Below are 27,897 nucleotides of genomic sequence, written 5' to 3'. Positions count from 1 at the left end.
AGACGCCGATCTGTGTCATTTGTGGGAGTGTGGAGATGTAAGAATGTGCGATCGAACTCACTTTTGCATTTCCTCAAAAGTGTCGAATATAGCGTTGCGGGAAAGTGCGCGTAGCAGGCAGCATGACGGGAGAATCGGCTGGGTCCGCCGGACGTACCCTTAAGGGCGGTTCACATGCAAGCGATTGAGCGAACTCAGCGACCAGCGGCACGGCGCAGCGATGCTTTTCGCAGGGTTCCGTTTCACATGCGTCGCTCCACAGCGTTTACTGCCGCTGCGAATCTCAGTGTTGCTGGCAAAGAATACGAGCTCGCGGTTGGTTTCGGTGGTTTGCAAACGTCAACATGGACAATGTTTATGCATTATTTTGCCACGATTACTCAAATTTTGTTAAGAAATAAAGAACTCTTCTTTTTTAAATATCAACTGCTTCTTATCTTGATGGTAATAATATCTTTTTTTAAGTCCGTACGTGCGGTGTAACCATTGGCCTGTGCGCTGCAATTGCACTTCGCACGGCCTGAATGTCCCTGTCAGCAGCCTCCACTTCCTGCCGCCTTTTCTTCTGTCGCTTGTTTCCCCTATGTGGGAGAACCTCTGGTGAAGTTGCTGCCATACAGGATGGTCCTGGTTCATCAGGAAGGCCTGGGACACTATACATGCATTCAAATTCATTTGGCGATGCTTCTACTTCTTTCGAGCCTGGCGATGCTGGGCTGCAGCTGGCGTGGCTCGTCTCGGCTGCTGCGCTGGCCACCTGCACGTGGCTCACTGCGTCGAGGTTGCAGAAGCTCCTGAGTAGAATGTACAGGCTGTTAATTGCTGTCACTTACACATTCAATTCATCATTAGTATCATTGCTTACCGTCTCGTTTCCATGGAGTCCCTCAGGAACTCCATCTGCTTTAAATGTGGCCAGGCCGTCTTTGCAGTGGCTCCTGACCCACTCTTCTTCCCATCTTTTTCGTCTTTAGTTTTTCGCCTGTACGTATCTTTTAGATTTTTCCACCGAGCAATAATCTCCTCAACTGTTACTGAAATATGGAGCAGCATAGAGCAAATTAGGAAACAATGGCAGACATGTGGCCCAAAGTTTAGCAGGAACATGTACAAATTCTCATCTGTTAGCACACAAGAATATTGCAGAAAATGTTTACAACACACGATTCAGTACGGAAGCACGAGTTTTTTTTTTTTCTTCTAAAAGGCAGTTTTACTGATTATGCATGCATGCATGACTGAACTGAGGCACACACAAGATGAATGATTTATTTTGCGGACACGCACGAGATGATTTTGCGCGGTTCAGAAGCTGCAGATTAATGCTACGTACAAGACTACGATGAGCGGGCAGTGCCGCGGGACGGAGCGCTCGCTCTACATACACGCAAGAGACGATTTTACTAGGCTCTCAGCGCCCGGATTAACTCCACGCCTGAGAAAGGTCACCTCCCGCATTTACAAACGTAGCTGAGAACATGAAAACGTGCACGTCGTGCATTTCACGATTGAAGTGAAGGGTACAAAATGATGCAGCTAGCGTGTCTTAAGAACCAAAAACATTTGCTCACGGCTGCGTGATGCCGACAATTTTCATACAGCTCATCTACGCACAATAGCTGGCGCACCGAAAAATAAACACCGAGCAGTACGCAGGAATGCGCGGGGACATAAAACAGTTTTTGACACGCTGCAGAATCCTGCCAGTGTGACGAGGAAAATTTGTTGGCTGCACAATGAAAAAATATGGCTGATAATCTTCGAGCTCGCCACAAAGCGTGCTTTCACTTACCGGTGTCGTCAATTGCTCGAATTGCGTCCCTCACTTCTTCCCAAAGGGACTCCTTGGTCGACTTATTGCGGAAGTTATCTTTAACATCCCACAGAAGTGGGCGCTTGGATACTTCGATGATCAGCACCTCATTGAACAGTCCACGCGACATGTCGTGGTGTCGGAAGCGCGTGTAGCAAACAAACATTGTCGTCTTTCCCGCACGAATCCTCTTCTTGTCACGTGGCTTTTCTGCCGTGCAGTCATTGGTCAGAGGGCGGAGCTATCGCTCTGTCGCTGCGAAAATTTCCAACTTGTTGGAACCCCGTCGCTCCGGCCCGCCGAGCCGCCGCGACGGGCCGAAACAGGTTTTTCCGTCGCTGCGACAGGATTCGCTGGCATTTTCGCTTGCATGTGAAACGGGCTTTAGACACTTCGGGCTAGGCTACCCATTTTGTCTGTACGCGTATGGTTCAGGTGTCCAACGATATATGAGACAGATACTGCGCCATTTCCTTTCCACCAAAAACCAATTATTATGTACGCGTATGTGCAATGCTTGCTGATGCTGCGACGAGATGGTCTTTATCGTCATCAGCGTTAACTATTGAACCGAGATTTACTGCTCACGCTCGAAGTGTTCCTTGTTTGTGTGTCCGAATACGCGAACACGCGACTGTATAAATGGCTTGGCTCACCTCGGAGTTTGTGAGCTTACTAGTCGGCTCCGCGAAGTGGCTTCTTCGCTAATCTGCGTGATAACATCGACTGCTGGGGCAGTGTGAGAAAAAGATAGCATTTTTGAAAGGACCGAGGGCGTTTCTCCACAGAATGGGAAATCACAGGGACTCGGAAAGTGGTTATTGGTTTGGTTTTCTGGGGGTTTAACGTCCCAAAGCGATTCACGCTGTGAGGGACGGCGTAGTGAAGGGCTTCGGAATTTTCGACCACCTTGAGTTCTTTAACGTGACCTGACATCGCGGAGTACACCTAGCATTTCGATTCCATAGAAATTCGAGCGCCACGGCTGGGATCGAACCCTCGTCTTTCAGCACAGCTGACTGGTCAGCTGAGCAGTGGGTTAGCAGTGGGTTAAAGAAAAAGTACAACAAATACATATAATATGCAGCCTACAGCGATGAGCGCAAATGAACGCATAGGTACAAACAAAAGCACAATGTGCAGAGAAAAAGAACTTAAAAATGACAAAGAATAGAATCGGCCACAGGCACGGATGTGCAGGAATGTGCATCTTTCATGGCGGATGAACTACTTCGGGATGTACATGAGCGAATGAACTCTGGTAACGAATTCCAGTGCACAATCGAGCGAAAAAAAAACGAATTTGAACACGTTAGTTATTTGAGAGCCTAACCGTAGAATTCACGATGCAAATCAGAATTTCAATGATTCGATGCTGCGACGTGAAGAAAGTGGGGTTCGGTTCAAGGAATAAAGTGTAGAAGAAAGTGAAAAGTCGCGATCATAACGATGGCATAAATCGCGCAGCCTTTTTCTGGAATGCTTATAACTTCTTAATCTCTAACTGCTTATATCAGTTCCAAACTAAAGATGCATAATCAAAAACGGGACTTATTATAGATTCATACATTTGTAACTGTTGTTGTTATAATGTTTAACTTCCCAAAGCGGCTCTGGCTATGAGGGAATCCATAGTGGAGGGCTCCAGATATTTTCGACCACCTGGTGTTCTTCAACGTGCACTGACATCGCAGAGTACATGGGCCGCTAGTATATTCCGCCTCCATCAAAATGCGACTGCCGCTGCCTGGATCAAACCCGCATCTTTCGTGTCAGCAGCCGAGCGACATAACCACTGACCCCTCCTGGACGCTTGCATGAATGAGTGTGTCCGTAGGAGAGTTGGTTAGCGTTCGCCGTAGGCAACCTAATTTTTTTAGAGCTTCGCTACAAATAAATAAATGTGATTAGACCATGAGGTCCCAGAAAAAAAAAATTGTGTCACGTAGTGGTCGACTCCAGTCCGGTGAGCAGCTAGGAAGAGGGCGGAAATGCCTTCCAAACAAAACTCTTTATTTGGGCTGACCTGCGCCCGCAAAGAACTGAATCACTCGGCGGCGGCGTAGTAACAAGCGTGCTCGGCGGTCGTCGAACGAATCTTGAAAGCAGGAACTGGTGGGCGAGTTCTTTATCACCATCCGTATCTTTATCACAAAAAGAACTTCGCTTCCTGAATTGCCCATCTTAGCTTGCAGGGAGCCTAAGGGGAGCCGGGCGCATGAATGTGCTCTTTGCGGTGGTTTCTATTTTGGTGCCAAAGCGTCTTTTTACGCGCAGCGTGCCAAATAAATGTCAGTCGGTAGTTCAGCGCAGTGTTGTGCGTTTCCTCCTTCCTCTGCTCTCTTCTTATGCCTTGGGCCTTGCGTTGTTTCGCGTATATAATTAATTTAAATCTGTTAGCGAACTTTCTATTACGGCATGCAAAGTTACAACAGTCAAGAACGACATAGAATCGGTTCCGTCTGGATGCGATCAATCGAGATAAATCTGGTAGTGTCTTGCATCGCAAACAAAGGGATAAAGCCGAGTGCCGGCAGCTTTATAGAATGAAAAACTGTACAGTGATTCGCGGCAATTGGGTACAATTGGGCTTTATAATTGGCATGTCCACTTCGTCCGAAATAGGCAACTGAAACCAACTGGATATTACAATAGGTTCCAATTAGACATTACGACTGGTGCCAATTGGAATGTCCAATTGTAACCTATTGGTTTCAAATACACAATTGGAACCAATTAGACATTCCAACTGGACCAAATTGGAAACCCCAAATACACCTTCGCCATGGGTGTAGGCATAGAAAATAGTAACCAACTAGCCCCAGCAGAAAGTGTTGCTGGAACAGAAGAAACCGGCGTTTGAAATGAAGCCGATGGGAGAAATGGAGAGAGCAATCGTAGCTAGAACACGAGACGATCGGAGGAGATCGGCGGAAAGAATACTGGGGCAGTGCCACGAACCGGGGTCTAGCCGATGCTTAAGATCGGCCTCCGTCAACACATCTCCACACCTGTCAGCTCGGCATAGAACGACTAGCCGAAGACGAAATCAGAGCAACGGCAAGCGATCCCCAGCCTGGCCACGGCAAATATACCCAGCCCTTCATCGAGCCCTTGCCATGCCACGCCGACGCAGTCCCAGTGATGAAGAACACACGTCCTGTAAGCGACATCAAGGCAGTTGATCTATTTAAATATGTCTGAAATTCATTTCTCGAGTCAGTGCTTCTATCTCCTCGCGCCCAGTGTGGACCCAGGTACATTCTAAGAAACAATTCATCACATTCCCGACTTGGAGCTCGGCCATTATGAGACCTCAACGCTCGAAATTGCCCCGTTGGCAGGGGCGGCCATCTTTTAGAATAGAAAGGGTGGCCTTGTTTTCGAGGAATCTTTATATTACACCATCCACCTTGCATTCGAAAAGCGCTGGGTTCGATACCCACCCTGGTACAAGCAAAAAAAAAACATGGAGTCCAACTAGGCATACAATAGGTCAGCCAATTGTGCTCATGAATCAAATTAGACAACCTAATTGGTTTTCTTACATCTAGTTGGGAAGTGCAATTGCAGCAGACAGTTGGTAGGTGACTGACCTTCCAGTCGGAGTTTCCAACTGGAAGCTATGACTGAAATCTGCTTATTGCTCTGTGCAAGCACAGAACAGAGAAACAATGAGGCTCTTTGAAAAAACACATGGGCAGCTTAATATGCTTAATTGTTTTCATCATTTGTGCCATCTATGTAGTCGTGTTTATTACAATAACTTCACACAACAGACCAGCGGTATTGGCTTCAGGAGGAGGGTCCAATGAGTGGTGTATATAAGCTCGAAGAAAAAAGGTATCTTAGTGGACATATAATGAACATTCCGGTTATGTATCACTTCTTCAGGATTCTAGTGTTATGATTTATGTGTCATGCATGCTTGTCTGTGTTCCACTACGACCGTTCTTACAGGCGCCAAAATGGTTCCACTTAAGTATTTGAAACCAGTTGGTTCCAATCGCATACAACTGGAACCATTGGTTTAATATACACAATTGAAACCGATTAAACTTTCAAACTGCAGGGTTCCCATTTTCATTCCAATAGGTTCCAATTCGTTCCAGAAACACAACTGGGAACTTCCCAATTGGACTGGACCAAATGGTTTTTTTTAGCTTTAACAGTGCAGCCGGGTAGCCACCGGCTTTCTAATGGGTACAAGATTTTCCCCGCGATGGTGCTCAGCTCTTCTGGGGTGCAATGTTTGGAAAAGAGTCTCGGGGTCAGTGATTCGTTCCGCCGTCAAACAATTGTTTCAGGGCGGATGGGGTTTCCCATTTGAAAGGCCCAATTTTTTCCAACTGCGTATTTGGAACCAACTGAAAGCGCCGTTTGGACGTTCGAATGGTTCCAAATACAAACTTGGAACCAAGTTGAAAACTCAACTGGACCCAATGGCTTTTTTGAGCTGGTAGCTAAAAAAAGTCCACTTGTGGCCCTTTTTATCTCAAACAGGCAGACAACCGCAGCTATCCGCACTTTTCGAAGACCACAGTGATGCTGTGAAATTTCTCTGCTTTCGAAGGATATACCCCAGGCAAAAAAAGTCATAGGGTCCATTGGGCTTTCCCAACTTGAGCTTTCTTTTGGTTCCGAACAAACAATTGGAACCATCTGAACCTTCCAATTGGTCACGCTGGTTTTTTTCGATTGGGTAACAGTTAATTAACAGATCTTATAGGCTTCAATTGGTCCAGATTTTCTATTAAAAATCAACTGGATCTAATTGTTCCAACATTCCAAAGGCAACCAACTGTATCCAATTAGTTCCAAAAACACAACTGGAAATTTCCTTCCCTCTCGCACTGGAGGACATGCAAGCGGTCATCTATGACCACCTCCAAGAGCACCACCGAAATTCGCGCATCGCACGAGGGATGTGCATGGACATCATCAGTGGTCGCTCTCTAGCTGAAAGGGCTGCAGCGCGCGATGATCCTCCGTGGGCATGTAGGATGCGTGTGGCCCGGGGACGGATGGCTGCGCCACGGATTAGCTACAAGCGATGTGTGTGGCGATTGTGACGCAGTTGAAACACTGGAGCACTTGTTCCTCCGCTGTACCGCGTTCACCCAACCACACGTCACGATATGTTAGCAGCGCATAGGGTTCAGGGGCTCATCCCGGACAATGTGTCGGCGCTCCAGTGACCGCAAGACAGTGCGCGCTCCCGTGAGATGTGCTAGACCTCCTCTCTGTTCCGCGCCAGGTAGTTACCCGCCGTGAAAAAACGCTCCGCGTGTGCTACCTTCCGATGCTTTACAGCTCGGCGTCCCCACTCCAGCTTTTTTTGCACAGTAAGCCACGAGCGTGTTTTCCATTTTTTTTTATTTTTTCCCTCTACCGAGGCAGGACACGGCAAGCGGGCGGCATATCAAAACTTACCTTGAGCGGCCGGTATGCGACGGAGAAGTAAGATACTGTGTGCACATCGATGCCCGAGCATACAGACAATGGCCCCGCGTTATGTTCCGACTGCCGGTGGGAAACCCATCTGTGCCGGCATGAAAGACATCACGTGGGCCGCGAGCGGCAGTTCCTCCCCACCAAGCAATTCGCACGCCCGCGCACCCAGTACCCTTCGCAGCCATGTGTGACAGCACCCAACATGCATTTTTATGTGTACGCTGCCGCCCTACCCCTATCTTTTCTATCTCTCCTCTTTCTTTCCCTTTCCCTGTCCTTTCCCTCAAGTTACGTGCAACTCAGGTGCTTCAGGTTTATGGCAGATGCTGCGGCTAGCATCGTCTTCTTATTACATTGTTATTTTTATTCATAAATAGCCACTAACAACAATTTCCCAATTTGACCAAATGGTTTTTTCTGCCTGGGTTGAGACACGCTCGTTAGAGCGCACGAACGCTAATTCGCAGTGAAAACAGCCCTCCTGTAAACACGGTAACACAAACCACCTGTGCAGGCTGGGGTGTTCTAAACGGCGTTTACGCCAGAAAGGGCCCAGCAGGTCACACCGAAAGGATAAAAGTGTGGTATTTGGAGTTTAAGCGTTTGTAGGACATCGGTTAGGTTTAGAACATTGATTATGATTAGAATAAGTCCCTGCAACTGTGGTACACATGTAAAATTTTCTCACCGTGCTTTTCTTGTACGCAAAAAAAAACTACACATATCTACCGTTTTTTTGTGTTTTGCCATCTGTTTAGTGCTTAAACAGCTGTGTATTTTTACTTTTTAAAAAGAGTTTTCGGTGGTATACTGTGTTTTTGCAAGTGTATGTTTAGATTTCGACTCAGCGCAATTTAAAGCAAAACAAATGGCAGGAAAAGTACAATTCCTAATGCCTAGCGAGAGTCCAAATTTACCAGTTACTAAAAGTCTTTAGTGATTAAATTCCAATTCTAGACAAACTTATGCAAGGTTTGAAGGCAGTTTTTTCAACTTCTCAGGCTACGTTTTGCCTGACAGCGCTCAGTATAAAGGGCTCACTCGTGGTATCATCTTTTGTAGTACAGTGTTTCAAAAGAGATGTGGAGGTTTTTGAGCATTATATAGCTCTACATATAAGATGAGCTTTTCAGGTTACCTGTAAACATTTTGTATGAATTACGTGACAAGCCGGAGTTCAGCAAAGATGGCTGCAAATGCACTATAGTGATCAGGAATTTGTTTTAGAGTGCGCACCAGCAGATGAAAGTGAGTAAGACAACTGAGCCTTGTTGTAGCATGCTACTGAGAAGTGCAAGTGTTCATAACAGTGAAAAAAGCCACAGAACAAAAATGACGCGTGTGCTAGCATTGAGTGCTGCAGTCTATGAAGATGACTATGCATACCGTGCAGCCAGGAAGGAAATTACAGGCTTAGAAAAGTGCGTTCACTTGTAAATGAAAAAACATTTAGCGGGGACACTTCTCCTTCCACCCATCACACCGAGCATGGAAGAATTGAGGATTTGCACCCTCAGCTATGTGCAACACCAAGACTTTATAGGTTGCGCTAGACCACGCAAAAGCAGGTCTGCATGAACTCCTAGAGTCGATGCAAAATGTCAAGTTTTATTGCTCGTGTAATGCTTTAAGCCATTCCACAATTGAACTGGTCAAAAAGCTTGTAAAGCACTTTTCAGCTCTATGCAAATGTTCATGTGTCAGAAGGACAGTAGTACAAATACATACTTTTTTTCTTAAGAAGCAGTGGTTGAATAGACTTAAAATATCAGCCAGTTGCTACTCATTCTGAGTACCATTTTACCATTTGCATGCATGTGAAATTTTGGAAAATTTCATGCCTCACCAAGGTTTAACGTCCCGGAATCACACATGGGAGGATGGACGCCGTAGTGGAGGGCTCCTGATTAATTTAGATCCCTGGGGTCCTTTAATGTGTGCAGACATCCCACAGCGCACTGGAGTTTGTGCAATCTCCAAAGCCACATTTGAAATAAGGAAGTAATTACTTATTATCATTCACCTAAGTACAGCCATAGGTGCCAAGCATCAATGCCAATCAGCAATAACTTCCTTTTTTAAAATCTTACTTCAGTTCGGGGCTTTCCCCTAAACACATTGCACTAAGGCTACTTCTGTAGAATCCAGGCAGTCACTATATACATCACTAAAAACAGCACATGGAAACGGGGCAAAGAGATGATCTTGCTTCCATTTATTCTATTTAGTCATGTTTTCGATCCATCTACTAGCCCAGTGGCAGACTATACTTACATCATACTCTCCAAATGAAATAAAAGAATAAACCAGAACAGGAACATTAGCATGACTCGCCGTTTCAGAATTAGGCCAGGAATATTGTAGAAAAGCTCAACACAAGCTTACTCAACTGGATACATATCACAGTTTGAGAGTGGCTTGAACGCAGTACTTGCACTACAGCTGATGATAACAGAAACAGATCAATTGTTCACTTAGTCACTAAAGGTAACAACTAAAATGAATACAATGAAAAGTAATTACAAATGTGTTTTGTAGTCAACTTCCTGAAAGCTGCCTAAGAAACAAGAATGTATGAATGTGGCATTCTTCGGTAGTAATCCTTTAGGTTTGTCAATTACATATCGTCGAAATGTTGCCAAGGCAGGGTTATATGCATTTGCCTTCACAGTCGCATCATTAATGAGAAAGTTTGAGCCATGTTAACAAAAAATACAATGAAGAAACGTAACAAGCAAGTATTGTTCGCACCAAAAATCCATGACAACACAAAGGCAAGCAGTCTACTCATGCATGACAACTGTTCAAGCCTAGAAAGAAAATATTCATGAATGCAGGTCTACTGAAAGTTTATTTGAAGTTGAACACAGACGAACTCAGCTGGCTGCATCTGATCACAGTTGACAAATCTTGAAATGTCCAGTGGGCATACGATCCCACTCTCACATGCTAGCTTCTATTGGCTGCCGGGCCAACATTAGTCCCTTTCATGGCCACTTTCAAATCACTCATGACTTAATGTGGAGTGCATGGGGAGACTGCGAAAACCAGGTGCTCATACGGAGTGAGCTGTGCAGCGAACTGAGGAAGGAAAAAAATTACAGGACCTGGAGGAGAGGAAGAGAGCGAAAAGTTACCGTGGAGAGCGGTAAAAGCGAGCAACGCGAGTGCATGGCGGCTGATAAGAGTCCCACTTTTTCAACGTTTCCCATTTCCATAGTTCATGGCACGAACGGGAGCCTTGAAGCTGGCTGCCTCCTGCTGCTCCTGTTGGTAGGCTAGAGGATGGATCTTGAAGCCATACAGCCTGTACAGTGAGCCAGGGAAAGAGAGAGAAAAGAAAAGGGGATTCAGGTTAATAAAAGAACCAATATTTGCTTTGAGCTGAAGCCACAAAACCTTATCTCTAGCCTTCTCAAAAGAGGGGTCTCATTAGTTCAAGAACAAATAAATTGAGCAGTGAGGACACCAGGCAAATGAGCAAGGACACTATTAAACAAAGTGAAATTTCTTCGTGAAGAAACCCTGACCAACGTCCCCATTAGACGTTCTTAGCATACCGAAGACGTACAACTAGAGACGTATACCGGTTTAACGAACCCAGCTTGCGCATGCGCAGTGGCATTGTTGGGGTGAGAGAGAGCCACTGCATGTGCAGCCGGAGTCCGGTAATCCGGTATACGTCTCCGGTATGCTAAAAACATCTATTGTCAACGACTAGAAATGCGTTTGAGAGAGTAGGGCTCCTAAATAGCAATGTCAAGCGAAAGAGCATTTTTGCTACATGCACAACAGGAGCAGAGAAATTTATGTATGACATTAAGATTCTACGGTTTCTCTCAAGTGTAAATCATCCCGCTATTTTGCATTGCCTTGTGCTTCGGGGAGCATCGCCCGCCTACCATGGCTGCAGACAGTGCCATTGCCCATGACAACCCAGCTCCCACCACTATCACCTGCAATATCACATCATCATGACATAATAGAGGAGCCATAAGCAAGTAAGGAGACCTAACTTCTGCATTTTGGGTGTGCTACCTGCCACGCAGGACTACGCAACTTAACAGAGTTATTCACAGCAGCATAGTCTACCCAGAATATAATATTGAGACAAGGTATTATGGCAACAAATGCACGAGCTCGCAAAGGTGCTCATTAACGCTCTTTCTGCATAGACTTTGCAGTACAAGTCGAATCTTAAACTCCTCACGTGTGTCAAAGGCTGCACTGAGAAAGCAAGCTGATGCTTAAATAATGCCGCCTGCATGAGCATGAGCTTTTGATACTGAACCAAGAAAGCACACATCTACCAGCCCAATGTCAAGGCTGCATGCACAAGCCTTGCCTATATGATGCCGAAGCATTGTTAAAGTGGACTGATAAAACTGCACGTTAACTTGTAAAGTGTTTTCAGAGTGGCTGTTGGCGCTGTGCGGGAGTGGACATTCCCTCTCAGTTTGTTCTGGTAACCAGGTGATGATTTTCCATCTATTTTCATTACCTATTAAGCCTGGAATACATGGATCTGCGCCGTCGGGCGAAAAACGCCGCAATCTGGCCCCACCAGATATTGACGCGTTGCGTCCAGTGAGACCGGAAGCAGCAGCCGAAGCAAACCAATAGCAGCGCAGAAAGCCAGCTCTTCCGCTCTTGGCTGCCTCCGTGCCGCTAACACGGCCGCCATGGCCGACGAGCAATGCGATGGTTATTGCACGGAAATGTTATCGTGAAAATAAACGCATTACCAGACATGAAATGTCACTTTTTTTTAGAACACGACCGAATCTTGGATCGAAATGCCTGCCTTTCATCCCAGAAGCGAAGGTGCCGAAGAAAACCGGAGCCGATGGTAGCCATGGCTGAGCGGGCGTCAAAAGGTACACGACCGCATGCATTCGAGCACGCAAAACCTTATGCATACCTATGCACACGTTCTGCAATCAGTACAGTGGTGTCCAAATGAAGAATTTCGTTATTCTAACAAAGGAGTCAGCGTCGCAGCTCTCAAAGAGCTCCACGCTCAATGGTATTTGTCTCTTGTTGATCACAGTGCTTTCGCTCCGAAAGATACGCGGCGGCGGGCTGCCGCTTATTCGTTCCATGTATCTCCGGCCAGGCGCTGCGCCGACTCGACGTATCCTGCCACTCGAACATCGTCGCAAAATACGTCGCATGCATCCCGGGCTTTAAGAGTCTGTGCATGAGCACTGTATATTAGGCATACATCAAATAAAGTGTTCATGAACATTAGCACCCATCCTGTCTTATTCTCTGCATCCCCATTTCTAGTTTGCGCTGCTGCTCTTGTTTTTTGAATTCGTAGAAGTGCACAGCACTAGTTCACTGCATAACAAAACAGTACATCCACTCACCGAGGCACAAACTTATTTGTGGGACTCTTGGGCCGGTACTCTGGATGCACCATGAACAGCATATGAGGAAAGCCAGTGCCAAAGTAGGCACCATCAGTGTGATGGTGCAGCGAAGATTTGGGCCCATACACGTCCATGCACTTGGGGCAGTACAGTTTTACCATCACTTCTCCTGGCACATCTGATAGACCTGTCAACAAAAAAAGCAAAGGTAAACTGCTGATTCAGATTTGTAGCAATCTTCTCAGCTATCAGTATACTAGGAACATTATACCTCTGCCTTGAAAGAAATGCATGCACTAATACTTGGTTCAACAATTTAAAACTATGACTATGGCAGGAAGCATACGCACATGCTGAGGCACAAACTGATTTGTAGGCCACAAATGCTCACTAGAATTAAGAGATAGTTGCAATTAAGTGTACGTACCGAAAATTCCAGCTGCTAAGTGTTCTACCAGATGACTGCCTTGCTATTCATGAGGTAGTTAAATGGAAAGGTATAACCACTCGGCAGGCAAGAAACCGATAAAAACTTTCCCACTACCTTGAACAGTCTCTCTTCTGTATTCCAACTATTTCATTCCAGCAAGACCTACTACAGTAAGAGCTTGGTAATTCGAAAATAAAGGGACCAGAAAAATGCTCGAATAATTTGAAGTTAGAACTAGCGAATGACCCTAAAAGCACCGTCAAGAACTGCTTTCATTTAGTAATTTTTGTAGTGAAAGACAGCACAATGGTGAACTGCTTTTTAGATGGGCACAGCCCTGGACAGGCGACAGGCTGCAGCGAAGCTGAAACCAGACGACCCAACGTGTCACGTGACTGACACACAACGCATGTCCGTTGAGTGTTGATTTTACCCCTCCCCCAACAGACAAAACATCCCCTATGCTCCTTGGCATCAGTTACTGTTGGCTTCTGTCATGTATGTCATAATGAGCACCTCTTTTCCTTTCCCTTGTCTGTCCCATACCCATACAAGTTGTTCAACATGCTCGTCCATTCACAGCCACCAGTATAGCTCTCGGAATCTGCTCTTCGCACAGCTGAATCTGGGATGTGATTCATGTGCGATGTCCGTGAGGCGCCGTCGCAAACTTTCAAGAACAGTGATTCTGTCATCCCAGCAGGGTGCGTCCGATAGGACGGACTACTCCGTGCACAGAAGGTAGTACGGCATAAGATGTTGCGGCAGTGATTTCTTGTCAAGCCATGCTGTAGATCTAAACTGTAGGGCTTGGGAAACAATCACATCAGTGATAGATACCTCTTGCAGCCCTTGTAATTAACAGCAGGGAACAGCATATAGTAGTGTGGGCAGCTAAGAAAAAAATAAAGGTTGTCTTCACTAGTGTTCCACTGGATAGAATGCATGATGTGGGTGGTAAAGGAAGGCGCAAAAGAGCGTCCGCAACAGAGTTGCCGTTGCCTTTGCAATGCTCAAAAGTATAGTTGTAGTGTAACAGGGGGGCTTACCAGCGTGGAATTCGCAACAGCCGATGGCCCCTTTTTTTGTCGACAACAAAGTAATAAGTGCACTGTGATTCGTGCGCAGAACAAAAGGCTGGCCCCACACTTACACCTGCCAGCGTTCGCATGCCCGAACGCAAGCTAGAACCTCATGTTCGCCAACAGATTACGTTTCTTTCTTTCGGAGTCAAGGTATGGGAAGCAAAAGGCAACAGTTTGCAGGGAATGACCACTGTCTTGCTGAAGCACCGCTCCTAGTCTGTAGCCAGAAACATATGTGGTTACAATCACAGGAAGGGCAGGATAAAAAATGCAGTATGTCGTACGACGTCAACGTGGATTTCAGTAGCTTGAAGGTTGAGTCTGCAGCAATAGTCCAAGTGAAGGTAGAGTTGCTTCCACGAAGAGGGGCACGCATGGGCTCCACGACATCAGAGAAATGCAGGAAGAACTTGCGAGTAGAATCACACACGACACAGGAATGAGTGAAGCTCGCCGATGTTGGACAGAGCTGGGGCCTTGACAATTGCTCTACGGAAGAAGAAAGCGGAAACAGTCCACTAAAACGAATGTGTGGCGAAGGCAGAGTCCGGCTTGGGACAAGCGCTCGGGAACAGAAAGAAGGTTCATCAGGTGCTTTTTCCGAGCGGTTTCATGGACAATGATATCGTTTAAGCAGACGAGAACCCCCTTGCGCTCGCGTAGAATTAAGTGTGTCATCTTCTGAAAAGCGGAAAGTGCACAAGCAAGTCCAAAGCAAAAGTGCTTGAACCTGGACAGCCCACCATGTGCAACGAAAGTTGTCAGTTCCCGACTCTCAGAGCACAGTGGTATTTGGTGATAAGCCGAGGTGAGGTCCAGCTTAGAAAAATGCCGTGACCAAGCCAAGCTATGGGGCAGCTGTTCCATTTGCAGCAATGAGGTACCCGTAGGGGAGGGGGAACACGCACGCTGGCTTTCGCTGAATTCAGGTGTGCAGAGGACAATAAACTTTGAGGAGGGCTCGAGCAGGCCGCATGAGTGGTGTTGACAGTGAATAAACAGAACTGAAACATGATTGCGTATCCATAGCTAGGGCTTATCATCCGCATTATCGCCTGCGTTATCACCATTTCTGTTATGTGCTTCATATCACCTTAACACAACCAAAAATTTGGTGTCCATCCTTATTTCAAAAAATAAATAAATAAGAAAAACACAGCATACCCGGAATACAAAGAGCAGCAGAAAAGTTTTGCTACAATAAAATATGCAACAGAAACATTTCTTCACTGTACAGAACATCCTGAGATGTACTGAGCATTGAATGACTGCCTCCATTGCTGAAGGTTCACAAAGAAATACGAGTACAAAAGTCTAATGCCTGTGACCGTTCAGTAATTTTAGGCTTATGGTTTATGAGGTTTAATGTCCTAAAGTGATTCGCACTATGAGGGACACCATAGTGGAGGGCTTCAGATAACATCGACCAACTCAGGTTCTTTAAACGCACTGAACTCGCACAGTACATGGGCCTCTAGCATTTCGCCTCCATCGAAATGCGACCGCTGCGCCATTATCGAGCCCGTGTCTTTCGTGTCAGCAGTTAACCACCATGACCCCTGAGCCACTACGGCAGCCATTCAGGAATTTTAAAATATACTCACCAATTGGCAGCATCTGCTGACTCTCGCAGTACACCCGAGGGCAGTAACCAAAGTCACCATGCTGGTACTTCTCAATCTGCATGCACACACACACACACGCACACACAAACATGCACAAAGATTTAGATTCTTTTATTTTCCCTGAAGACCCTTTTTAGACATATTTCATTGCCAGCAGATTAAAAAATATATATAAAAAAGGTGGCGTGCAACACTCCTAGAAATAATGTGCGTTATGGCTCAGGTGAATATTTAACGCTGCACATATTCAGTTGCAAAAAATAGAGAATTTGGTGCATGCAAACACAAGTCACTTTTGAAAATTTCAGACAAGCAAAAAAAAATTTTAACTAGGTTTTTGCGGCGTTTTTGCTCACATTTATCTCTCCCTATATTAACACTCCACACAAGCACTTTGTGAGTACGGTTTTTAATTCTAACCCAAGATGCATCTTAAGGGGGACAATACCCTAAAGTGGGAACTTTTGAACCGCTTGCTCAATTTCACTGAAACTTGCGGTGATGGTTTATATTACTCCTGGGACCATCTCTTGACAACCTTCCTTATTTGGCTGGGGTGTTTTCTTGAACATTTGAGCACTGAAAACAAAGTGGGGCGATTTTCAATCTTGTGAGTTCATTTTTCTTCTTTCCTATATTTTCAGCAAACTGTCCGCTTTCCTAGAAAACCTACTCTTCCAATATTACTGTATATTAGTATTGTAACAGGCTTTCTGGAGCGCAATTTTGTGAGGAACACAACTGTGACTCCGTTTTCTTTTTTTTATACTAAAAAAATGCATTAAGAATGGTGAAAAATGAATAACCAATGTCATTCATTATGTGGTAGCCTTCTTTAAACAAGCAAAAGTTAAGCAAAATTTGATAGTTGTGTGCTCTGGACACTCCTAAGGCATCAAAACAAAAAATTTGGAAAATGATTTTTATTTTCTTTATGATAGAAGCAGGCATAGTCATCCTTGTTATAAAGGTTGCCATAGCGTGCTTTATATTTATTCTAAAAAAAGAACCTTGGGAGAGATGGTCCCGGCAGATGGACCCACAAGTTTAAATGAAACTGAGCAAGCAGTTCAAAAGTTCACTCTTTAGGGTAGTGTCCCCCCTTAAAACCCTAAATGTTATAAGCCATTTGGATCTCAACAAAGTGTTCCACTGAGACATGCAATAAAAAAATTGGCATTTTAACATGCTTGGATATTTTCCACAACATAAAACTCAGTCAGGAACTGCATGTACGAAAGGAAGTGCAGTCAAGAAGGTAATCCTGACCAGCGAGTGAGCATCACTCGATTTACAAAGGAGCAATTTTTATAGTTAAAACGGGAACTGATGCACAGACCATGAGAGCAATGCCCTGGTTCGTGAGAATGTAGCGGGCATGGATGAGGCCATACAGCATCTCTGCTGCCTGCTCGATCAAAATACTCGGGTTGGCATTGTCTTCCAACTCATTATCTGCAGTAAGTATTGTACAGAAAAGCACAAATCAGGCAGACATATGGAACAAAAAGATGCTTGCTAACAGCAGCATTGAACTTAATCTAAATAAATTCTATCACATTTCTTGAATAATTCTGACACTATATTAGCTTTTATATTTGTCAGCATATTTACAGCCCATTCTGGCCTATCGGTAGGACACTGCATGACGATCAGCTTGCCCAACCCTGGCCGAGGAGTCTTCTTATTCATAAAGTGGCCTGCACGGTCAGAAAGGAGGTTCAAGTGCACTTGAACATGCTGCTTTCATTGTGTGTATGGCGCAAACATTGCAAGATGGCTGCTACCTAATCTGGGGCGATGGGAGTCGCTGCACTCAAGTGCAAGCAACAGGCAACAGAACAGCACTTTATGCATAGTCTTTAAACATGCTTTCACTGCTGTGGGTAATGTGCATGCAGATTCCGAGCAAGAGTAGTGTTTGGTAGAGTACAGCCAAGAGCGCATGAAGTTGACAGGCATACTGTATATTATGTGTCTCTGACCTAAAAAAAAGTTAATGGCACTGCCATACATGAAATGGGACTGCAGTTTTAAATCTGTCATGGAACTGTGGCAATACCACCAAATAAAAATATGGAGCATGTTATGAGACCTCATACTCAACATAGCCTTATCCACTGAAATTTAGAAATTGCTAGTAGAAAGTGAATTAATGCTAGCAACTGTTATCATGGAGCCATACATGCCTGAACGAAACAGACAACATGATCCAGTGAAAATTTGTTACATTACATGCAGTGCACTCTGGACAATGTATAAGGTCAAATGAGGACATAGCATGAGAAAACGTACCACATAACAATAGAATAGCATAAGCAAGAAGCCCAATAGCATACCTGGCACAAGATCCAGAATCATGTCTAGAGCTTGCCTGTAGTGAGGAACCTGCTCACTCAATCCAGTCAAATTAAACTTGTCCTGGATATAATCTTCGTCCACCTGCAAATGACACATATCATTAGATGGCGTATTATTGGTGTGAAATAGCAATGATTCAGCTTTCATCAGTTTAAAAGAGCTGCCAATTTTGTGATGGCTACATCTAAATGTCAAAAAACAAATGGTTTCTCTCGGGGCAGCCAAAGATCAGTAAATGCCATCAGCCTAAGGAGGAGATAATGCAGTACTTAAGGCAGCACCATTACATCATAAGATGGTACAGTCTTTCGACCACCTCAGCATCCAAAATATGCCTCACCTCCGCTGAAACCCTGCACACAGACCTGCCTACCATTCCACGAAGCGGCATTAAAGGGCGAAATACCTTCGAAAAGAGCACATCAACTCGCTCAATCACTGCATTGTGTTGTCATGAACACGTGAGCGAAAACACACTTCTACACGCAGCAGAGAACCCACAATCGCGCGTGAAAGTTAGAGACCCCTTTCCGGCGACTTCACATGTTAGCACCCTTCTCCGGCGCACCGCTCCAGCATATAGCAGTTTACAAGTGGCTACTACTTATTTTTTAAGACATCAGGCAGCTACCATGGCCACAGCCAGTAAGCGGCGCAGCTCTGGCGGGTCGGGAAACTCCTCCTCTGGCGGCGGGGCTGGCGGAGGAGCGGGTACCTTTCAGCGTGCCAAAAGGGACGAGAGGAGAGTGAAAGGCGCGAAGACACTGAAATTCTAATTTTAACTACAGATAACTCAGCTTTACAAAGCTTATCAAAAAAAATTCTTGCTGGAGGACACTTCGTGAATTTTGGATTGATAGTCACTGGCACATTCCCTAGAGTCCCTCACTGCTGCCACAACAAACTTCTCAATATACCGAGTGGAACCATTTTAAAATAGCGAAAACAGCAATCCGAAACCGAAACTCAGTGCATGGCCAGGGACAATGCTTCATGTGCCAGTGCTGATGCCAAAAACGTTAATAGAAAAACACTCATACACACGTTGAATGGCTGAAGTAGTGACTGAAAGCTAAGAGGTATTGCACAGAATGCTTGACCTAATGCAAGCCTAAATGTTTTGTTAGTAAAGTGGGAGTGAATATTAATGTGAAGAGCATATTTGTGAAGTCGAAAATGTAGTTTTACCCATAGAAATTGCCTCAATGAAGGCGATGTAAACGGCCAAATTTAAAATCGATTTTCAGCAGAATGAAATGACGCATGGCTGCCAATCTTGGCGGTAGTAATCAGGAGCGAGAGAAAAACCTCCTGTATAAGTTTCATTAGAATAAGGTATCCTTGATAAAATCCTAGAGCTGCCTTTTAAGAAAGAGAAGTTACCGCACATATAACCACAGGATAACGTACGGCTATAAACATAAAAGGAAGAGGGTTGACAACTAGCAGCAAATTTGGGGAATTTAACATGTTCAGGGCTAGCAATGAAGCCAAATCAAGGCATCACTGACAATTAAAGACATACAGCTGCCTCACGTTTATAAATGCACACAGAAAAATGAAGAATGACCTAAAAGCTTCAGCTGTGGCCCCACTTAATACCTCATATGTTTGTGCTGATGTGCTCCACCACTAGACATGCTGGCACTGTAGTCAATGTTATGTAGTTTGTAGGATCATGACTGCTTTCTGCTGCGGTGAGAAGGTTCAACTGAGTTCTGGCCACCTAATCACAAAAATTTGAAACATTTTATTGTTGAAGAATTCTCCCTCAAGCCGTCTAATGTGAGTTTGTAATGGTGAAAAGTGCTTCTTGGATGCTAAGAAATAGAGACTGCAGGGAACACACAACCAAGCTACAGTGTTCAACAGCACTGCTCACTTGTAATTCACTGACATTGTCATGTGGTTAACTGAAAGAAAACGCAATATACTTTTATACCATGCATATCTTCAGGTTACAAAGTGTTTTTCCACTTCCCCCCCCCCCGACTCCCCTAAGAAAGAATGAAATTCATTCAAAAGATCCATCTTGGCATTGTCCTAAGCTCTAAACTCAAACTACGGTTAAACCAGATTTAATGAAATGGTAACGTAGAGGCAGGAAAAAGCTATGCCGCGGCATCGTATTTGCAGAGAACCCGTGCATGCGCGTATGAAAAGTCCCCGAATGTGGCCCGAATCACTTGAGCGTGAAAAGCACAATGTGGTTAAATGGATTCAAAGTCAAGGTGGAAGACGCCGCCAACTACAGAGTCTTTTGTACCACGCAGCGGTGCAGCTTGCAGCCCTGTCAAAACGAAACCAGGGCCGTGTCTTGGCCGCCTAGATGTTACGCTTGGCGCTGCCAACAAGCTGCGAAACATTCTGGCAGAATAAGTGAGAAATCACCTTTTCTTTATTCGCTATTCCTAGACAACTTCGCTTAATTGGTTTTAGGGGTCATTTGTTTCGTTTTTTCAGGTAACTGAGGACACTGAACTCTACGGGCACTTGCCGGGGAATCAAAATTCGTTCGTTAGATCAGTAGCTTCGCAAAATCGGGTTTCGTTAGATCAAGATTCAACTTTATTGCAAGCAGCCCACCGAAACTTGCACTGCCATTGCTTCTTTTCCTCATCATCACAACACAACCACCAAATCTAGGACGCATCAACATCCCAACATCAGCCCATGCATCATCCCGCATCAGCCCAACATCAGCCCACAAGTGCGTGCATGACTTTCTTCCCATGGCTCCCCTTGTGCTTGAAGTGAATAAAAACGCTATTCAATGCATCACAACATAAGGTCCTTCCCACTCTGTCTGGCGTTAGTTAATGTCAACATCCGAAAATAAAAAAGAATACTCGAGCCCCCAGCTGAGGACTGCTGTACATAGCCCAGCAGTTTTACTATATCTTGCTTAAGGCAGCTCCTTCCTAAATGATGGAGGCATAGGCAATCTCAAAGGGGGGGTATATAAGTTTGGGACAGAGCGGGGAATGTTTTGCAGTAATGTATGAGTGCAGTGCCAAATGCCAAACCTGTTGATAGGCGAAGCTCATGTAAAAGGAGTGCTGATGGAGCAGTATAGGATGCAGCAATAAACAAGTAGGGCCCATATTCTAACTTCAATTCCCTCGACACAACTTGTCAATATCAAGACATGCCTGATTTTGTGACTATCTCTTGTTGTGCAACCTCCGACTGTGAAGACGAGGCTACACTCTCAGCAAATCTTGGAGGTGTGCTGGTACAATAGTCGGATACAACTTAAGTCTGCAGTGAAGCTCCGCCCACATTAAGGACCACCTCACAGAAGTCTTCCACGACAAAAAAGTAGTCCGTAGTTAAAAGATTTCTCGTTACTGAAACAAGAAACTGATCACCAGAAAAAAAAATTATAAGCTCTAGAATTCTGACACCGGGCTCACTTAGTAAAGTCAAACATTAAAAGGCCAATTTGGTTTACTATTGTGTTTGGTTAGCGGAACAATACAGGGCACCGTGGACCGTGGCCCAGTGTAAGCAACTACTGCTTTTTTTAGTTGTATCCTACTATAGACCACTCATAGTAATAAGGCAACTCAGACATCACAACGGTTGCATAGCAATTATGCTCTAAAGGAGCAGCCAGTTTTAGTTCCTTTTGCTACAGATCAAAAATGTGCTCTTGGAAATATTTTAATAAAGCGATATAATCTTATTAGGATATATAATTTCTTTTTAAGTGTGTAGTGCTTTAATTTTGAAAAGTGGTTTAAGCAACTAAGGTGAGATTCAGCTTTTCCATACCCACAGAGATATTAAAATTTACCGTGACACTTTTGGTTGGAAATTAGTGCCACAAGTGTCCCCTTGTATTGCTTCAATGAATTGGCAAATAATTTTGAACTAAGTTGACTATCGGTCTATGAATAGCAGCACCGAATTGTTTCAGTAATCTCATTTCTTATTTAAGAGACTGAAAACAATTTTAAGAACAATTTTTTTACCCTGGGAAGGTTAGCATCTAAGGGTACCTGATTATACAATGGTTTTAATAGAACAGTGCAGAAGATTTTTGCACAAACTTTTTTTTTTAATTGACGTCCTCGTTTTTATGCATCTCAATACTGGAAACCATGATAAGCAAGTGCAAGAGTGACTGAATGTTGGCAAGAGAACTGACATGGCCACTGCAGCCAGACAGTAGGCAGTTTCAGTACAGCTTGGTGCCCATGTGTGTTATTTTGCACTTACATCAATTGTCCCACTAATGTGCACCTCCTCGATGGTAATTTATGTGAACTGCACCTTTGACGGACTGACAAATGCAAAAACACTGTGGCGCCATCTAATAACTCAAAGCACTTCATCACTGCCAGTCATACTCTTGTTCATAATAATAAGATGGATTGAAAAAAATGGAAACCACAGCAAAATATAATCAATATTTTCGAAAACAAAAAATGATGTGCATTTAAAATAAAAATCACATTTTAAATAGACGTGGACAGATGCAGGATGCATCAATAATGCCAGAACTTCGCTCAAGCTTGTTTCATGAAATTTTCAGCGCCAAAATAAAATTATAAAACCTTCCTCATTTAATCGGTATTGAAATGCCCAAATCTGTCAATATGAGCAAGATATTTCAGTTTCCATCATAATATCTTGAAATGTCTAGATCAGTCGACAGTCCCTTCAACAAGTGAGTAAAAGTACTTCTTGATTGTCTGCTTAAGGTGCTCCACTGGCTTGTGTGACAGGGGATGTAGCGCTGTCTGTGTCTATGGATTCCCAATATTTTGCGCATCACCCGGAAAACCTGGAGATCAAAAGTGCTGCCTAGGTCTGTATGTATTTCTAGTGAGACACCATACCGGCAATCTATCTTGTCTAAAATGATCAAGGTGACAGTGTCTGCTGACAAGTCACAGTTGCAACGCCGTTTTTTTTTCCTGAAGTGTACAACCGAACACACCATGAAATTGACAGGACCGCTAGTACCGATGCTTGGAGGCGCACCACTCAATGTGATGGTAAAGCATTAAGTTCGGCGGCACGGATAACGTGGATACATCATGCACCTGCACGCGCTTACAACAGCTGAACTGCAGTAGTACAGAGCTTTGAGCTAGTTGGCAAGAAATCTTTGAAAACTAACAATGCAAAAGAAAGATGATGCTACAAAGCTCTCAAAAGGCGCAAATTGGCCCTTGGAGTCTTTAAACCGGAGAAACCAAGCGGGCAAAGAATGGTCGAAACTGAACAGAAAGCAAGTGCCACAAAGGTTGCGATGAAAGTAAGTAATGGTTTCGAGGACAGCAAACAACTCGTGCTAGCCGATGCAATAGTTTTGCTCAGCCTTACAGTGGACTTGACTACAGTAAGCAATGACTTCTGCACCTCCCGTTTCTGGGAAGGTATGACGCTGAGTGCCGTACCACTTGCATTGGAATTTCGGGCTTGAAGTAAAGAAGACAGGGGTGACAAAGGTACTCCTGCGAAACTCGGGGCCACTTTTAGACGCACAGAAGCCTGCTGCACCTTGTTTGTTTACATAGAGGGCCTTTTTTCTCTGTCAGAGAATGGAGTGGTCTCGCAAACTATGCAAAGTGTTTCAAGTGCTGGTGTTATATACAGAAACCCGAAAATGCCTTCCGGTCATGCCAAACCTCAGGACGTCGCCGGCTGACAAAAAACTATTTTTGCTGGATTGCTTTTTACACCCTTCTCAAGTTGACATGCGTGAGATAAGCTGCCCTCCGCTGGTATAAATTGCATTTTTTTGGTATTCAGCCTGAACGTGGCTCAACACAGGCATAGGAAGCATACATAGCAAAATAACTTTTCAAAACCAATTTAAATACATTACTAATTACTTTAATACCAATATCTCAAAAGCAATAAACTACATTACAATTACTGTCTCCCAAAACCTAATAACATAATGTTACAATGAAGAGTAATGAAAATTACTTCTTAGTTTCAACAAAAAAAAGTTGTGCATTGGTCATAGTTCCTACAAAACTTTCATATTTCGTTGTTTGCACCGCCACTGAGCTTCAAAGTGGGCACTGGAAATTTTGCTCCTTTTTGAATAAAGGTAGCCCTAGTCCTCTGAACAGCCACTTTACTGATGTAGATGAGGACAACTTAATCGCAAATTTTAATTGCTCGCATCACTCTCCAGTGAGAAGTCAATCGTTCAATGCGCAGTATGGTCCCACCCTCTTGATTTTGAAGAATTTTTAGTACGCGTAAACAGTGGGAGTGCATAGACTGCCTGTTAACGCTCATCGTCCTGGGAATGCACCAGGGTGCAGACAAGCTGTCATTTCTGCTGTTAAATTGTCTAGTTCTGGAGGTACGTTGGCGGAAAAAATAGCATGTCGTGGTGCCGCTATCGTCCATACTGCCCTTGAACTAAAAATATGGGCTCATATCCAGCCTCAAAAACTAATTTTCCCTAGAACTCACTACCAAGTTTGTTAGATGTCATTTGAGACTTGTCCGTGCGGCCACAGCGCAATATATATCCAGCAGTCTTAAAGAAACCACTCGCTTAAGCACTCGCAGTGCGTCTGTGGGAAGGTGCAGTACTGCATACCATGGCCGTGTAACTCTCCCGGTGGCCCTGCGGCACGGCACTCTGTTTGTGCGACCATATGCAGTGCTGGAGGATGCGTAGCAGTCCTATTAATGGACTCATCACCAAGGCGGTGCCGATGAGCACACGCACATCGCCTCTCATCCGTGTGCGCCACTTCACTGGAGTGCTGACTATTGCTGGCCGCATAGTTTTCTTGCTTTGTGGACACTTAACCCCGCAAACGCGAGGCCAGAGCACAGCCGATACAAGGAGGAGCATTCACTCATTACTCAGCAAAAGTAATTGCGCTATAATTATTTACTTTCACATGAAATTAGTGCTCCAAAATAATTCATTACACTACCAAATTTCGAGCCCAGAAAAGTGATGAATTGCATTAAAACATACCGAGAAAAGTAACTTAATTACAGTAATTTCATTACAGTAATTCAATTACTGCCATTTCTGATAGGAAGTCATGCCAGATTATAGGCTGCTTGGATGACTGCGGTGCCAAGGGCCAGAATGTCGTCGAGATATACCAGACAGGTGTCTAGAGAGAGCCCTTGCAATGGTGTTCAGAAGTGACAGCCACGCTGCGTAACTTGGAAATGCCACAAGCCCTCCCTCGCGGAAAAGGAGGTCTTCTCGTGGTCTTCCACAGCCATCCCTATTTGCCAATACTTAAAAGCATGTCTAACATTGAAAAGCGACACCCCTAACAATATATTCACCCTTGGCCTCTACTGACAGCAAAGCAGGGGCTACTATGACACTATGAGAAAGTCCAGTGATGGAGGTGTCCCAAACCAACACAAAATGGCAATGTGTATACTACAGGTCATTACTGCGTAAATAATGGCTGCTGGAAACATCGCACATTGCGAGCAAATCACCGCCAATGTAGACGCCCTGGCGGTAGGCGGTTTGTGATATCCTACATGCTACGTCAAGGAGCGTAAGGCGCACCTTGGCTTTCTGCTGGAGAACACTTGCACAATTGCTGATTAAACTACCGAAAACGACTTCAAATGCCAGCACCTTTCTGCCGCTATTGTGCCCATAAGTCGCCAACTCGTAATCCTAAACAAAACAAAAACAAAAAAGACGAGGGAGGGTACGGAAGCGACGGCGTTAAAGGCGGGAAGATGCAAGAATAACATGCAAAGGTAGGCACGCTTGCAGTAAATGCCGCCTTCTGACGGGAGTCAGCCGACGTCGCAGTGTTAGAAAAATTTGTTCACTTGCCTCGCAGAAGAACTCGTTCCCCCGTAGACCGCAAAACCAAGATATCCATGACACTTCCTCGGAAGAACTCATTGTCTCAGACAGCTTACCTGGACAGAATCACAAAAACAAATGCGCAGATGAAGCAGGGCAGCAAATGTGAATGTGCTACTGCCAGGTGCGAGCGCTCGAACAAAAGCCGCGAGCATCCGCTCGTGCATCATCACGATAATCTTCCTCTTCGGTGGGGTGTGCAATGGGTAAGTCTGAATCATGAGACGTGTTTAGTGCCATATCAGTAACAGGTAAGTTGAAATTTCAACGCGTGGAGTCTCTGAAAATCAATAAATACAGGAATGGTTCGCGCACATGATTGGACCGTGTATGCGAACGCTATATGAACCTTACAAAAAGTAGACCACTAACCGATTTCAAACAAGAACACGAGGCAAGAAAAACGCCTGGTCGTTAAAATCGCGGACAACGGCTACAAATGCCCGCGATTTTAAGGACTAGGTTGTGAACTCTTCACACAGAAGATCAAGCAGCCGCAGAAAGGAACGCTAGGCAGCACGGCAGGATTTGCAGCATGTCACCAATGACTAGGTCGTTTTCTACGTTCATAGGTCGCGGGGAGAGGCCTTGCCACTCCTGACGCAGTGGTGCAGCCATGCGCCACTGCCACGGGAGGCTGCTCATCGGTGGGGTCTGCGAGACTGGCGTTGCTCTTTCCGAGCAACCTCTGGCGAACAGTCATTGATTTAAATAGCGGCCATCTTGCCACGGTGTGTAGTTTCCTCACAGTCGAATGTGAAGGTTGTCACCTGCCACAGTGGCCAGATGACGTCCCCTAGGTCGCGTGGCCTAGATGGCAGTTGGGCCTCTGCTGTTTCGCTGACAACGCTGGCACTGGCTTTTAAAAAGAACGCGAGCCTTAACGCTCCAGCGTTAAAACTTGGGACGCTTAAGTCACCTTAAGAGTGGTATATTAGATATTATAGTTGTATTTGTCGCTGCTTCAACTGCAACTTCTTTGTGTGCTTACGTAGGTTTCTTTGACATTTTCGGGCCATCAACCGCAATATTCGCATGATTAGGGGATGCAGCCAGGGATACATACTGACTAAGTACAAACCAAAACTCTAGTGCAACATTCAGACTGCAAGCTGCAGAAGCAGGTATGCGCCATGCTGTCACAGTGCCGACATTTGGGTATGTCGCATTTTAACGACATATCCCATTGTCCAGAAAATTCAGCGTCTTCATCGTTGTAAGCGGAAAATAACCGGAAAAGAAGCCCATGTTGGCAACCTATGTCCCGTGACATTATGGTGTAGTCACAACCTGCCCACCGGATTGTGAACAAACTGACCACCGTGGCAGGTAGCAGTTAAATTAATGAGTGGTCGCGAGAAGTTGCCCAGGAAAAGCAACCTGAGACGCACAAGCCCCACCGATGGCTGCAAGTGCCATCGCAGGGCGATCGCTTAACCAATGCACTACTGCGCCGGGAGGGGTATGTTGACTCCCAGGTATCTATGAATGTAGACAACCACGAAATTAAACCCTCATAAACCACCGCATTAATCGGTCATAAACCAAACCATCCAAAAGCTACCGCGTCGTACCCTTAAAAGGGCTCTGAAAGGGGCGCAAATAAAGTTGCGGTATTCCTGGGATCTTAAAGAACGCCGCTTCACGAATATTGTCCAGCAAGATTATTGTTTTTAATGCGTTTTGTAGAAGCTGAGTTATCTGTAGTAGGCAGCGCCTGTGTCTGTCCGCTCCTTTAGTCCTGTCTTTTTGCGCTGTACCTTTTCCTGCGAAATGTACCGACTAGCCCAGACTAACATCCTTTCGAGTCAAAATTTGAACTTCAGCGTCTTCGCGCCTTTCCCTCTCTCTTCACTTTTTGCCATGCTTTTTGCGCGCTGGAAGGTCGGCGCTCCTCTCCGCCAGCCCCACCTC

The 27,897-nt window shown here is 44.9% G+C and overlaps 2 protein-coding genes across 3 annotated transcripts; both read right to left on the bottom strand.

Annotated features, from left to right (window-relative positions):
* Positions 1–460: 460 nt before the first annotated feature.
* On the bottom strand, positions 461–1,943 carry LOC144115849 (uncharacterized). The gene is made up of 3 exons (XM_077650386.1): positions 1,793–1,943; positions 866–1,034; positions 461–794 (listed from the first exon to the last, which is right to left on the bottom strand). The coding sequence occupies exons 1-3, from the start codon at positions 1,941–1,943 to the stop codon at positions 461–463; spliced, it is 654 nt and encodes a 217-aa protein (XP_077506512.1).
* A 7,043-nt stretch (positions 1,944–8,986) lies between these two features.
* Positions 8,987–26,397, bottom strand: LOC144095276 (casein kinase II subunit beta-like). Of its 2 annotated transcripts, XM_077629057.1 has the most exons (7): positions 26,356–26,397; positions 25,951–26,039; positions 18,122–18,224; positions 17,122–17,237; positions 15,762–15,837; positions 12,640–12,829; positions 8,987–10,574 (listed from the first exon to the last, which is right to left on the bottom strand). In XM_077629057.1, the coding sequence occupies exons 2-7, from the start codon at positions 26,020–26,022 to the stop codon at positions 10,466–10,468; spliced, it is 666 nt and encodes a 221-aa protein (XP_077485183.1). In that variant the 5' UTR covers positions 26,023–26,039; positions 26,356–26,397; the 3' UTR covers positions 8,987–10,465. The 2 variants fall into 2 exon arrangements, with proteins under 2 accessions (XP_077485183.1, XP_077485190.1); XM_077629064.1 differs by lacking the exons at positions 25,951–26,039; positions 26,356–26,397 and adding an exon at positions 18,484–18,556.
* Between the last annotated feature and the right edge of the window lie 1,500 nt (positions 26,398–27,897).

The sequence above is a fragment of the Amblyomma americanum genome, chromosome 1 (assembly GCF_052857255.1).
Source record: "Amblyomma americanum isolate KBUSLIRL-KWMA chromosome 1, ASM5285725v1, whole genome shotgun sequence".
Taxonomy (NCBI): Eukaryota; Metazoa; Arthropoda; class Arachnida; order Ixodida; family Ixodidae; genus Amblyomma; species Amblyomma americanum.
The sequence above is the reverse complement of the archived record's forward strand: the minus strand, read 5'-3'. Positions and strand labels throughout refer to the sequence as shown.

Bases quoted from the DNA above. Each gene is read 5' to 3' on its own strand.
- LOC144115849 (XM_077650386.1), bottom strand. From the start codon at position 1,943: ATGTCGCGTGGACTGTTCAATGAGGTGCTGATCATCGAAGTATCCAAG. The intron at 1,035-1,792 runs GTAAGTGAAAGC...TCCATATTTCAG, and splicing joins TCGAGCAATTGACGACACCG to TAACAGTTGAGGAGATTATT. The intron at 795-865 runs GTAAGCAATGAT...CATTCTACTCAG, and splicing joins GACTCCATGGAAACGAGACG to GAGCTTCTGCAACCTCGACG.
- LOC144095276 (XM_077629057.1), bottom strand. From the start codon at position 26,022: ATGAGTTCTTCCGAGGAAGTGTCATGGATATCTTGGTTTTGCGGTCTA. The intron at 17,238-18,121 runs GTATGCTATTGG...TACTTACTGCAG, and splicing joins GATTCTGGATCTTGTGCCAG to ATAATGAGTTGGAAGACAAT. The intron at 10,575-12,639 runs GTGAGTGGATGT...CTCACTGTACAG, and splicing joins ACAAATAAGTTTGTGCCTCG to GCTGTATGGCTTCAAGATCC.